The sequence below is a fragment of the Nelumbo lutea genome, chromosome 6, assembly GCF_056320005.1.
Source record: "Nelumbo lutea isolate HS-2025 chromosome 6, American lotus-T2T, whole genome shotgun sequence".
In the NCBI taxonomy this organism is placed as follows: domain Eukaryota; kingdom Viridiplantae; phylum Streptophyta; class Magnoliopsida; order Proteales; family Nelumbonaceae; genus Nelumbo; species Nelumbo lutea.
This window is the reverse complement of record NC_142689.1, coordinates 62,922,502-62,937,292: the sequence shown is the minus strand read 5'-3', so window position 1 is coordinate 62,937,292 and position 14,791 is coordinate 62,922,502. Positions and strand designations below refer to the sequence as shown.

Here is a 14,791-nt window from a genome sequence, read left to right as displayed (position 1 = left end):
GTGGGACGAGAAAAATATTTTTGTTCCAAATCAGGGGCAGGGTTTGCATATCATTCCCCAAACCCGATGGCAAATTAGTAAATATCAATAGATTCAATATTGATTTTTTAAAATATCTCTAAGTTTTCCTCATATTCTTATAATCCTAGGATCCCACAATGCCATTTATAAAATACCCTTAAATTGTCATAATCCAATCCTAAAATACCCCCAAATTCCCATAATCCTCTTTGTTAAATATCCATAAATTAAATTAGATTATTTTTAGGTGGTTGCCTCAGGTGGGGAAATTTTGGGGATTCCCCATCCCTAACAGGGAATGGGTGCCTCACCTCGAATCCGCCCCACCACTAGCGATGGGGTGGGGATGGTGTAAAGTGTCCTGACAACGGGGGTGAGGGACAGGGAGTGTGATCCCGTGCATCACACAGGGCCCCACTAATTTAGCTTAATATATTCAAAGATTAGTTGGTTAAGACAAGATGGGTTTACCATTCATGCACTAGAACAATCAACGATAGGTGATATTTATCAAATTTCATCGGCACAGGTTGATTAGTCAAAGCTCTTTGGGTATCATGTCTTTTTTAGTTGCATACATTTTTTTCTAAATAATATATATGTTAGCTAAGATGGCCTCGTGTGGTGTACAGGTTTTACTAAATGAAATTGATTTTAACTTAAATTGAAAATTTTATAAAAGTTAATAAATTTTAATCAAATGTAAGATTTTTATTTTAATTAAATTCAATTAAAATAAGAATTTAATCTTAATTTAATTATTTTTAAAAAGCATATGCTTACTTTAAATGGAATTCAAAATTAAAATGATTAATTTATTTTTCAAATATTTAATAATTAAATTTAAAATTAATAATTAATGATTTTTTATTTTAAAATATGTGCTATTTTCTTCTTAAGTAATTAATTTTCAAATTTATTATTGCAATTATTTTTAATGGATTTGAAATTGATTCAGAATTAATAAATATTAAATTTAATTTTAAAGTGTTAAAATTTTAATTCAAGGCCCAAAAAATGATAATAAAATATTAACAGAAAATACTAAAATGATAATAAAATTGATGGATCTGAATAATTGGTGGATCTAAGTAATAAAAGTAGTAAAAAAATGTCGTTAGCAGAAAAATAAGAATTACAACAATCCATCCTTTATGAAATTGATGGGTCTGAAAAAATTGGTGGATCTAAGTAATAAAAGTAGTACGAGTTAATGTGGCTACATGGGACCATATAAATCATGGATCAACTTTAATGGATTCCCATTGATCCATCTTATTCGGGTTATATTAAACCCCGAAGGAATCACCCTAATTTCAGAAAGGGTTATGTCATATGTAAACACATTTTTTGCAAATTTCCACCCTCTGTCTCCTCGCATTCTCAAACAAAAGGACGAAAACCATTCATGGACCGATAATGTCTTTTGCCTTTTAGGTATGTTCATTTTTCGATAAATTAGTTATTCGAATAAATTTTTCTAGAAAATATTTAGCAGGTATTTACTTATTTTCTTTTTATTTATTAAATGAATAAGGTAATGACCATTTCAATCATAAAATTCTTATCTTTTATATATATATTAAAGCGAAAGGAATGTATTTACCCATTCCTCTTTCGCAAAACAATAGCATTGTATCAATGAATTCCACGTGTAAACAATGCATGAAAGACAAGTCTCTCTCCCTCCATTTCGCATGCATAGCGCGTGTCACTATTTCTCCGCTTCTCTCCTTAGTCCTCACCCCGCGTTCTTTCTCTACTGATTTCAAAACTGAAGTCAATTCGCCGCTACTTCTGTTCTTCGACTACTCGCCACCATCAACACTACCATATTGAAACCCTAGCCCCAACCTGAACTGCTCGAGGACGAGGACTCGCTTTCGCCATGGTGAGATCGAGAGTTCGATCCCAGCCGTTTCTTATCCTCCTCTCTGCCATGATTTTCGCATCCATCTCTTGAGCTCGTCGATTGCAAGCTTCTCAATAGTCTTAAACTTGCAAACAATCGTCTCTCCGATTCAATCCCTTATGAACTCTCCCGTCTTACTCGTCTTAAGAAGTTCTGGATTGCTAATAACCATCTCTCTGGTACGATTCCCTCCTTTTTCGATTTCGATGCTGCTGGCTTCGACGGCAACAACGGGCTCTGCTGTAGTTCTCTTGAGTCCAACTGTGGTGGTTTGAGCAAGAGGTCAAGTCGTCGCCTTCGCAGGAGGAAGTATGTGGCTGGAAAATATGAAGATAGCAGTTGGGTGGAGCACTTGAGGGCTCACAAGCTTGCTCAGGTTTCGTTGTTCCAGAAACCCTTTATGAAGGTCAAGTTGGCGGAACTCTGGATTTCTGCGTAGTAGAAGATGAGGGACTTTTTTCATAAACACATGCCTAACGGAACTCTGTATTCTCTGTTGCACGGTTCTGCCATTACAAATATTGAGCACAGTTCATTGGATTGGAGAACGAGGCTTAAGATTGGCAAGGGTGTGGCGAGGGGCCTCGCTTGGCTTCATCATGGCTGCCAACCCCCTTTCCTGCACCAGAACATAAGTTCCAATGTAATTCTCCTCGACGAAGACCTAGATGCTTGGATTACTGATTTCGGATTCGCAAGGCTTATGAGGTCTGCTGATTCTAACGATAGTTCTTTCGTCCATGGGGATTTTGGAGAGTTTGGTTATGTGGTTCCCGAGTACTCGAGCACCATGAGTTCTGCTTATTTTCTTTTTTCACCAAAAGAAGTTAGTTTCTTTGATGTTCTTCTTTGCGAGTTTCAGAGATCTGAAGGCTGATTGTTCATCGACATGAACTCGTTTCTTGCGTTTGGGAAGGATTATGTGGGTTGGAATTATGAAAAGACTGGGAACCCAGTTTATTTGCACATAAAGCAGACGAAAAAACCGGTACCTGAAGATAGGCCCCTCAAGAAACCGACTCTTCTGGCAATCAGTATATATTTAATTCTGTACACGTCTATGCATATATTAAAAAATGGATGAGGTTTATAGCATTTAGAAACTGTCCGTCATAAATATATATCTTGTAGGCTTATTATTTCCTTGCTGTTACTGTACTATCATTCGAATTGTTTGAAACTTCTGGTAGAAACCAAATGCATTCTAATGGTGGAGTTGGATTGCTATCAAATAAGCTATTTGTACACAAACATACATTTATTATTTTTCCTTCTCTTTATTCAAGCCATGGATGAATTCCTGTTTATCGGTGGAAGCTATGTCTCGACTATGAAAAACAACACCCTTTTCTACATTATTCTGTTTTATTTGCAGGTATGGAGGGTGGTTTCTACATTGTCATATTGCCAGAAATTGTCTAGCTTTCATTTCCTTCCGTAGAGTTGTCAGAAAAGGTAATTGTAGTTTCTCATTATTTATTATATCAAAAGAGAATATGTTTGGTTGTAATTGCCAAGACATGCCTATGCTTCGAAATTGCAGGTCATATTGGCAGTTGATGTTATCTTAATGGCTGAAGGTGCTGAGCGGAAAGAGCAAGTAGCAGCATGGACAGCTGATAAGAAGCAAGTCAGTGCTTATGCCATGAATCTTCAACAGATTGACAATGGGGTCATTGTCCCTCCATCTGGGTGGAAATGTGCTAAGTGTGACAAGACTGAAAATCTATGGTTGAATCTAACTGATGGGATGATCCTTTGTGGGGGGAGAAATTGGGATGGTAGTGGTGGAAACAACCATGCTATTGAACACTACAAAGAAACTAATTACCCCCTTGCAGTAAAGCTTGGCACTATAACTGCTGATTTGGAAGGAGCAGGTAATACCTTCATGTGTCTTTAGCAACGGCACTTTATCTAGCCCAACCTATAGTGTTAGAATAACTTTTCTAAACGTATTTCCATCCATTGTGCTTTAAAAGGAGTGAATATGAATTTCCAGTAGACACATTACAAGAGAATGCAAAGTTATAAACCAAAAGCTCTTCTATTGTTGACTGTTGCTAATTCTTTTTGAGCATCTCATTTATCTCAATCCATGGATAAGTAGTTATGTTTTATCAATAAATTTTCTTATAGCCCTGTTTTCTGTTGGTTTTGCAAAGAAAATTATCTCTACGCCTCTCATGTTTTGATGGAAACCATCTCTTTTCTTTCTTTCAATTTTATTAAGGTCTAGGCATCTAAATATTAATCTACACAAGTTTGCTGCTGCTATTTGAAGCAAATGCCTTTTCTTTCTGTATTTCAGCCTAAATTTGACAGTAATTTTTTTTATTGGAAAAGTAATTTTATTTATTAAACTTAAAACAGGTTACAAGTGTTTTAGGCTTTTAGCTACTTTGTATTCCAGAGTACTAAATGGAGAATTTATTAAGAAGAATAAACAAGGTAGACAAGAGGATCAGCCCTCAAAGTACTGGCATAGATGCCAAGCTAGAACTGTGACAAAGAGATACAACAGTTAATCCCCATTAATGTCTCCATGAAGAGAAAGTCATCCATCTATTATCTGATATGATCATTAGAATATTCGTAAAAGTCTTTAGAAATAAGTGACCACCTAATCAATGATTCTTAAATCTCTCAATTAAAACCTCTATGGTGCTGCTTTTAAGCTCAAAGATAATACTGTTCCTGTTCTTCCAGATTCATGAGCATATTGTGAAAAGCAGAAGGTTCCAAAGGATTGTACTTATTTTAAAATATCCTTTTGAAAGCCATGAAAGCAACAGTATTTGATTTACTGGGATCAGCCAAGTAAAGAGCCAGCTGAAGTGACACTAAACCTCATAAGTCACCTTGCAATGAATCAGAAACTAAGGAACTTATTCACTATCTTACTGATGTAGGCAACACATCTTGGTCAGCATCATGCCTTTAGAGATCAAGTGATTGAACTTAGCCAAAAAGGATCAGGTGATTGATTGTTAGCATTCTGTCCAAAACTGCAGTATACAAGAATGGTACCTTGGACGGGACATGGGCATTCCAGATAACCTTCAAGGGAAGAGTCCTGAAGGGGGGCAATTATGGAATTCTAGAAGGAACTCAATGAAGAAACCTTCATCTTTAGTAAGCTTCCAGATTCTTGTGTCATGCTTCTTTTCACAAGGAGAGCAGGGTGGTTACCTCTCAATCATTTATGTTCCATCTCAGCCTTGGGTCCACACCACCTGGCCAGCCTCTACTTCATAACAGTCACCATTGCAAATTTTTCTGCACCAAAAATCTGTCCAGAACAGAATGTGAGAGCCTTCACCAGCTTTAGATGTCATGTGTTTGAGGAACTGTCCCTAAACTTGCATTTTTCCTTTCCGCAAATTGCTGCCATGGGGGATTGTTGCCTGGCATGAGTAACACCTAAACTGAGGAAAACCATATTTACCACAGATAACTTTCCTCCGTAGATGCTTTTGTTCTTCACTAAAACACCAAAACCATTTAGGAGGGCTTTATTCGTAGCACTTAATGGCCTGGCGCCCATCTCTTCGCTTGCTTTCTTCTTGCCTGTGACCATGCCACAAGGTGGAACTTCTGATTGCCAGGACCATTCCACGGAAAATCATTTTCCATCTCTAAAACAATCACTACAGAGACAAGCATGTAGAAACCATCCGTGTTTCTCCATGCTTTTCAACAAGGTTATCTTCCTGCATTTGAAAATATAACCATCAATGGAAATTGGGAAGAAGGTGGTCCCAATTAGAAGTACTTGAATGAATGGGGAAGATGCTATTGCTTAATGCCCTGAAGAATACCTTGAAATTTATGTTGGATAATAGAACTGCCCAAGAATAACCCATCCATATTTAGGAGCCACACCTGCAGGGCCTTTTTTTTCCTTGGGGGAGGGGGTGGTGCTCCCATCTACATGGTCTTAATGGAAGATGGATTAATTTGACGTGGAGGATCCAAGAGCTAAAAAAGTTGCTATTGGAAACTATATAAGTTCTTCACCAGAGAACAATTGGTCTCAACTGTTGATATCTTGATTACCCAACACTTGGTTACCCAACACTGCTAGAACACGGTGAAGAGACTCATGTTGAATGAGGTAAACAAGGAGGATACCAAATGCGTTCACCAATTTCAATAAAATTGTTTCTTAGCTATTGGGAATTTAGTTGCAAAAAGACTCATGTTGTTTCCTCTAAGAAGACTTTTTTATCTTTATAATAGGGTTGAGGAAGAGAGATAGGGAGTGCCTTTTATGCATATAAGAGAGAGAGAGAGAGAGAGAGAGAGAGAGAGAGAGAGTTTCGGGCATACTCAAATACAAAATAAATATAGGTAACCTGTTTTTAAACTATGGATCTCAGTTGCCATTTGTTAATCTAAATATTTGGATAATTTTTTGTACATAGGAGGCAATTGTTGTTAGCAACAGATTGGTGGAGCCACGACTGGTATTCCATATCTCAAAAAATGCACATTGTCCTACAAAAATTATATAGAGATTCACTTCTCTTTTGAATCATGGCAACATGAGGATATCTGATTGAAATGTTCAAATGACAAGTAAGCATGTTTTAGATTGTTGTGTTCTTTACCCTCTTTGAGAACCATTTTGGAATTTTTGTGAGTTATATTGTTAATATCTTCTTTTATGGAAATATTAGGTTGCAGTTGTTTCAATGTCATAGGGGTGAGGATGGGACCTACACAAATGGAAATATTAGGCTGCAATTCTTTCTTTTTCCGATGAATAAGCTTCTTTATCCTTCAGAAATTTGTATTGATCTTATTTAAAGAAACACCTCTTTATATATAAACTAATTTTTCTTTATTCTATATTATTTCTATTATGAAGAATCAAGAACTGGGACTGCCAATATAATTGCTATCAATTTTCTTCATTTTTTATTCTCCCAATTATTTAGTATTATTCACCTGTGCTTAGCACGGGCGCCCCTCGCTAGTATATATATATATATTAAAGCGAAAGGGGTGCTCTCCCCTTTCGCAAAACGGAATCTTAACAGCTTCTCCATTGCATGAGAGGCAAATGCCTTTCTGTTGGAAAACGTGTGGTTACTAGTGCAGATCTATATTTGGTAGTTGTGTAAAAACAGAATTGTATATATTCCTAGGATTGTTGAAGGATTGATTTAGAAAGTTTTTCTTTCTATTCTTGTACTTTCTATTTTCTTTTCTTTCTATTTTCTATTTTCTATTTTCTTTTCTTTCTATTTTTTTCTTCTTTCTATTTATTGCAGCAGCTTATTGTATAAATATGCCGATTGGCAATAGAATGAAATACATCGGTATTCTACCATTCCAAAACATTGTATCAATGCTCTAGGCTTGTCAACCTTGAGTTTTTTTTCGGCCTTAATTGCCAGTTTTTTGTGTTTTTCTCTTCTGGCCTTCAGTGTTGATCTGTAACCAGAAGTGTTCCTTTATTCTCCTTTATTCCGGCCAATTCTTCCCTCATTTATTCTCCTTTCCTGCCGGCCTTATTTTTTCTCCATTAACAATGTCCGACATGACTGCAACAAGTGCTCCCGTCCAAACCAATGAAGAAGCAACAAATTCTCATCCTCACACTAGTGATTTGCAGAATATTCAGACAACATATAGACTGAATGGCCAGAACTACTTGAAGTGATCACAACTAGTGCGTACATATTTGAAGGGAAAAGGAAAAATTAGTCACCTTCTTGGAACAGGGCCAAAGTTGGGCGAGCCAAATTTTGATGCTTGGGGCGAAGAGGACTCCATGATTATGTCATGGTTGTGGAGTTCAATGACACCCGAGATCAATGATACTTGTATGTTTCTTCCCATTGCAAAGGCTATTTGGGATGCTGTCCGACAAACCTATTCCAAAGCCCATGACGTTGCTTATGTCTATGAGGTCAGAGTGAAGACAGTAGCGGCCAAACAAGGGAGCAGAAGTGTTACAAAGTATGCAAATCTGCTGTAAAATTTATGGCATGAGCTTGATCATTATCAGGTTCTTGAGACAAAGTGCCTTGATGATGTTGTGATCTTGAAGAATTTTATTGAAAGAGATAGGGTGTATGATTTTTTGGTCGGACTGAATGTTGAATTTGATCAGGTCCGAATACAAATTCTTGGCAAAGAAGAAGTGCATCCATTGAATGAAGTCACAGCCCTTGTCAGAGTTGAGGAAAGCCACCGTGGAATCATGCTTGAGCCTAAAGATCTCGAAGGCTTAGCCATGGTGGCAAGGGGAGGAAGTTACAATGGTTCAAAGGGTGAGAACAATCACAACTTGGCTTGTGACACAATTACCCGTGACTCTAACAATAACCTCTGGTGCACCTATTGCAAGAAGCCCAGACACAAAAGATCGGTGCTGGAAACTTCATGGGAAACCTCCCACATCCAGCAAGGAATGGGGAAATCGAGGAGTTTCAAAAGGAGTTCAACAGGCCCATAATGTCTCCACAACCCCGCAACAAGAACACTCAAGTCAGGGACCATTTAATGATGAAGAAATTGAAAGGCTAAGGAGCTTCCTGAAATCCTTGAAACCAGGAAGTGGTTCTACCTCTCTTGCTCTCTCAAGTGAGTCTTTATCTCTAGGATTACATGCCTCGGCTAGTGTTTTTCCATGGATTCTTGATTTTGGAGCTACTGACCACATGACACCCTCTTCACTACATTTTCTCACCTATACACCATATTCTAGTAATAGAAAATTTTCGTTTGCTGATGGTTCTTTCACCATAGTGGCTGGGATTGGGAATATTCAAATTACTCTATCCCTATTGCTTAAAAATGTGCTTCATGTTCCTAAATTATCCACTAGCCTTATCTCTATACATAAACTCACCCAGGATGTGAACTGCAATGTTGTGTTCTTTCCTTCTTACTATGTATTTTAGGATCAGGTTTCGGGCAAGAAGATTGGACTTGCTAAGGAAAGGGATGGACTCTACTACCTTGAAGCAACCAGCAAACCATCTCACACTGTTATGCATATCACACGAGTCATTCTTATCTACCTCCAATAAAGATTTAATTTGTCGTCATCATTTCCGTTTCGGTCATCCTTCATTTCCTGTTTTAAAAACAATGCTTCCTTCCTTGTTTAAAGGAATTAAATTAATGTTGAAACCTTTCATTGTGATGTTTGTGAACTTGCTAAGCACAAAAGGGTTTTTTTCCCAATCAGCAATAAAAGATCTTCTTTTTATTTGATTTATTCGGATATATGGGTCCTTCTCAAATTCTCAACATTACTGGTTCTAGATGGTTTGTCACCTTTATTGACGACTGCACTAGGGTCACATGGATCTTTCTTCTTAAGTCTAAATCTGATGTGGGTACCATTCTTCCCAACTTTCATAACATGGTCCAAACTCAGTTTGGTGTGAAAATTAAAAGGTTTCGATATGATAATGCTATAGATTATTTTAATTAGAATTTGTCTCCATTTTTTCAGAAAGAAGGCATTGTGCATGAATCCTCCTGTGTTAACACTCCCCAACAGAATTGGATAGCTGAGAGGAAAAATGGCCATTTTTTGCAAACCACCCGAGCCTTACTCTTTCAAAACCGGGTGCCAAAACAATATTGGGGGGAAGCTGTTCTTACTGCTGCATACACCATAAATAGACTACCATCTAAAGTTCTTGACAACTGAAGCCCAATACAAGTCCTTTCTCAATTCTACCCTGATATTCGAACCTCAAATAATCTCACTCCAAGAATTTTTGGCTGCACTGCCTTTGTTCATGTCCATAATAAGGGAAAATTGGATCCACGAGCAATCAGGTGTGTCTTCTTGGGATATTCCCCAACTCAAAAATGTTATAAATGTTATCATCTACCCACCAGAAAATTCAACACCTCCATCAATGTCACATTTGAGGAGGGACAATCCTTTTTCACTCAACCTTACCTTCAGGGGGGCCCTCATTAATGGAAGATAAGGCCTCATGTCTACTCTCCTTAGATGTATTACCCTCATCACAGTCATCCAACCGTCAAGAATTACATCCCTCTGAGTCACAATCCTCTAAGCCCCACATTCCCGAGTCTCAACAAGAATCAAACAACCCGACCATTGAACCAAATTCAGACATTGTTAACCCCACCAATGATGTGCATGATGATGTGAGATATATGCAAGTTTACTCTAGGAGAAGAAATACAGATCCTCAACTTGTGCAAGTCCATGATTCAACTCCTAATCTTGGAACTGAGGGATATGTAGAACCTGAACCTGCACCTTCACAGTCTGAGTAGGACCTGCCTATTGCACTAAGAAATGGAGCCAGAGAATGTACCAAATGCCCATTGTACCCTTTAGCCAAATCTGTGTCGTTCCAAAGATTCTCTAAATCCCATAAAAGTTTCCTAGCCAGCCTTAACACCATTCCAATTCTTAATACTTTAGTTGAGGCACTTTCTAATAAGGAGTGGAGAAAAGCCATGAGAGTGGAAATGGAGGCACTAGAAAAGAACAACACAAGGGAAGTTGTGGATCTACCAAGAAACAAGAAGATTGTAGGTTGTAAATGGGTGTTCACAATTAAGTACAAATCTGATGGGTCGTTAGAAAGGTACAAAGCACGACTGGTAGCCAAGGGATATACATAGACTTATGGGGTAGATTATCAGGAAACTTTTGCCCTAGTAGCTAAAATGAATACAGTAAGGGTGTTGCTGTCTTTGGCTGCTAACTATAATTGGGATTTGCAACAGTTTGATGTAAAGAATGCATTTCTCCATGGTGATCTAGAAGAGGAGATATACATGGACATTCCACCGGGTTTTGGAGAAAGCATTAAGGGGAACAAAGTTTGTAGGTTGAAGAAAGCACTATACTGCCTCAAACAATCTCTGAGAGCATGATTTGGAAGGTTTACAAAGGTGATGCTTAGTATAGGTTACAAGCAAAGTCAAGGTGACCACACATTGTTTATCAAACACACAGCCTCAGGGGGAGTTACTGCACTATTAGTCTATGTGGACGATATAATCGTTACTGGGAATGATAAAAATGAGAAAGAAGCATTGAAAAACTGCCTTTTCAGAGAATTTGAGATAAAAGACTTGGGGAGACTAAAGTATTTTCTCGGAATTGAAGTTGCACATTTTAAACAAGGCATCTTTATCTCTCAACAAAAGTATGTTGTTGATCTTTTGAGAGAAACAGGAAATATGGCATGTAAACCAGCTTCCACGCCTATAGATCCCAATCATAAACATGGAGAAACCAGCGAGAATGCAAGTGTAGACAAGATGTTCCAAAGACTGGTTGGAAAACTCATTTATCTTGCACATACACGACCAGATATTGCATACGCTGTAAGTGTAATAAGTCAGTTTATGCATAATCCTAAAGAAGTTCATCTACAGGCTGCTCATCGAATTCTGCATTATTTGAAAGCCAATCTAGGGAAAGGAATTTTATTCAAAAGAAATGGGGGACTGACTCTTGAAGCATATACAGATGTCGATTATGCAGGGTCTCCGGTAGATAGACGGTTCACTTCTGGTTACTGTACCTTCTTGGGAGGAAACTTAGTAATTTGGAGGAGTAAGAAGCAAAATGTAGTGGTTCGGTCAAGTGTAGAGGCAGAATTCAGGGCTATGGAAAAAGGAGTGTGTGAATTACTTTGGTTGAAGATAATTTTAGAAGACCTGAAGATTCCACGAGAAGAGCCTATGAAACTATATTGTGACAACAAGTCAGTCATCAATATTGCTCACAATCCTGTTCAACATGATAGGACGAAGCACATCGAAATTGACCGACACTTTATAAAAGAGAAACTGGACAACAAGTTGATTTGCACTCCCTATGTCTCTACAAAAGGACAACTGGCAGATGTACTTACTAAAGGGCTCAGTAATACAAACTTTAAAAGAATTATAGCCAAGCTGGGAATAGAGGACCTCTAATCACCAAGTTGAGGGGGAGTGTTGGAAAACGTGGGATTACTGGTGTAGATGTATATTTGGTAGTTAGCATTTATATATTTGGTAATTGTGTAAAAATAGAATTATGTGAATATGTATTCCTAGGATTGTGGAAAAATATAATCCCTTAAATATGGGGATTAAAAAAGGTTAGTCCCTTAATTATAAGGATTGATTCCCTTAATTATAGGGATTGATTTAGAAAGTTTTTTTTCTATTTATTGCAGCAGCTTACTGTATAAATATGCCGATTGGAAATGGAATGAAGCAGATCAGTTTTCTACCATTTCAAACAGAAACAAGAGGATCACCCAAGAAAACATACCATCATGTTGTAGACCTTTGAGTGCCTAGGCACCCTGCCTAGTCAACATCGGTATAAGCAAATAAGTCCAAGGAAGATGATGATGAGGAAAACATGCATTCAGACAAAGTACCACAAATGTATCTAATAATCCTAAGGATAACGGATATATGTGGTTGTCAAGGAGATGGGCTAACCACTTGGACAACATAGGAAGGGACAAGTCATGGTAAGATAAATAAGACTACCCACAAGCTGCTGATATAATGTAGCATCTGTAAGAGGTTCACCATCATCTTTAGAGAGCTTCAGATTGATTTCAAGAGGGGTGTCAACCTGCTTTTCATTTGTCAGATGAGCCAATGTGACTTAATCTATAGCGCACTAATATTGGTTGACAAAATAGCCCTGAGAAGACCAAGTTACCTCAAAGCCCAAAAAATAGGTAAAAAGACCATGATCCTTCATCTTGAAGGTCTTACTAAAAAAACCCTTCACATGAGTAATACCCTTAAGATCTCCAATAATAAGGATGCCATCCACATATAAAAGCAAAAGAGTAATACCCTATGTCTGAGTATAGAGATCTCTTTACATGGCAATGCCATCCACATATAAAAGCAAAAGAGTAATAGCCTTCACATGTGTAAGACCCTTAAGATCTCTAATAAGGACTCTTAAAACTGACATCTGTAATAACAGAAGGAAATCTCTCAAACCAAGCTCTAGGAATTTGTTTGAGTCCAAGCTTTAGATGATAGACCATGGTAGGATCATCATGATATCCTAGAGGGGGTTTCATAAATACTATCTCCTTCAAATGTCCATGTAGAAAAACATTCTTAACATCCATTTGATAAATGTCCCATTGTTTGACAATAGAAATGGCAAGCACAATGCGAACTATGGACAACTTGGCAACAAGAGGAAATTTCTCCTCATAATCAATGCCATACTCCTGTTTATATCCTTATACCATGCTACCACTAGAATTCAATTTCACATAGTAGATCCATCTACTGATAATGATGGAGGCATCAGGAGCAGGAACCAAATCCCATGTAACATTTCTAGGAGGGCCTGAATTTCAGTGTTCAAAGCTTCTTTCCAATGCAGAATAGACAGCTTGCCAGTAAATCTTAGGAATCTCTGTAGATGACAAAATAGCGGAAAAGGAGCTATAGGGTGGAGAGAAACCATAGCGGTTAGGAGGCTTAGAAATGCAAGTAGAGAAACATAAAGGTGGAGGAGAAGAGGGTAAGGCATCAGAATAACAAGTAGGAAGAGAACTTACAGTGTCATCATTGGGGGAGTTACCTTGAACTGATAGTGTTGGAGCTAGGGCAATAGGTTCTTGACCGGTTGTCCACCTTGCATACTGAATAAGAGATGGAGCAAGACCTGATGAGCAGTCCAAAGAACTTGTAGTATCAAAGGAGCACAGAACCGCAAAAGGAGTAGGACACTTTGCAATATGACTAAAAAAAGGAGATATTTTCAAGAATCACTATATTTCTAGAAATCTTGATTCGACAAACTTGAGGATCATAACAAATAAATCTTTTGTGGTTGGAGTTATATCCCATAAAGGCACATATGATAGACTAAGGATGAGCTTAGTCTGTTCATGGGGAGGAGGTGGACAAAGCACATACACCCAAAAACACGAAGAGAAGAGAAGTCTGGTGGCTAATGAAACAATGTTTGGAATGGAAAAGTATTACCAAGAACTAAGGAATCAAATTAATAAGATGAACAACTGTACAAGCTACCTCCACCCAAAAGGAAGTAGGACCATGGGAATCCTACAGCAAGGTTCTCACCAGTTTTTGCGTTCTGCAACCCCATTCTGTTGTAGAGTCCCAGGGCAAGACTTTTGTGAATGTATACCTTGTTCCCTTAAAAAAAAAATTGGAAGTCTCCGTCAATGTATTGTCCCCCTAAATCTAAATGGAATATTCCCACAGCTGTGTCAAATTGGTTCTTCAGCAGAGCAAGAAAAAGTTTAAACATAAAAAAACTTCTAATTTCTATGTAATGAAGTATATCCAAGTATAGCAAGTACAATCATCAACACAAATCACAAAATATTTGTAGCCCAACCGTGAAGTCATGGGTGACAACTAAACATTACTGTAAATCAACTTAGAAAGGAACACAATAATGCGCATCATAAATAGAAAAAGGCAAAATGTGACTTTTACTCAAATTACAAGAAATGCATGGATTTATTTTTTTAGTAGTCAATTAAAAAGGAAGTTTATTAATAGAAAAAGTACATTTGATAGTGATACTGATGAGATATCACTAGAAAAAAATGCATGATTTATTAACATGAGCAAAATGTGAATAAACTCACTGATGTACCATATTACTGTAGTTCATATTGTATTGTATCTCTTATTTTATTATTTTTTCTTCAGCCCTGGAAAGGCCTTTCTATAAATATTTTATTTGTTGCCCTACAAGGGCCACTCTGTAAATTCTCTAATTCCATTATCTATATAAAGGCCCATTGGGGTAGTGATACAGGAGCTAAAGAGGCAAAATTGGAATTTTATGAAATTTTATGTATTTCTTTATTTTCTTGG

General features: G+C 37.5%; 1 protein-coding gene and 1 pseudogene across 7 annotated transcripts in view; both read left to right on the top strand.

Annotated features, from left to right (window-relative positions):
* The first annotated feature begins 1,782 nt into the window (after nucleotides 1-1,782).
* Nucleotides 1,783-14,791, top strand: part of LOC148849223 (ubiquitin carboxyl-terminal hydrolase 14-like) — a 58,780-nt gene continuing 45,771 nt past the window's right edge. For 4 of the 7 annotated variants that reach the window (XM_088949106.1, XM_088949109.1, XM_088949104.1 and 1 more), the window contains exons 1-2: nucleotides 1,792-3,388; nucleotides 3,477-3,813. In XM_088949106.1, the coding sequence (XP_088805232.1) occupies nucleotides 3,504-3,813 (310 nt within the window). In that variant the 5' untranslated portion in view covers nucleotides 1,792-3,388; nucleotides 3,477-3,503. Of the gene's footprint in view, nucleotides 3,389-3,476; nucleotides 3,814-4,642; nucleotides 4,783-6,360; nucleotides 6,515-6,615; nucleotides 6,790-14,791 lie in introns of those variants that run through there. The other 3 variants (XR_016100594.1, XM_088949105.1, XM_088949110.1) reach the window with 3 other exon arrangements.
* Nucleotides 2,403-2,810, top strand: LOC148849225 (putative inactive receptor kinase At1g27190 pseudogene; annotated as a pseudogene).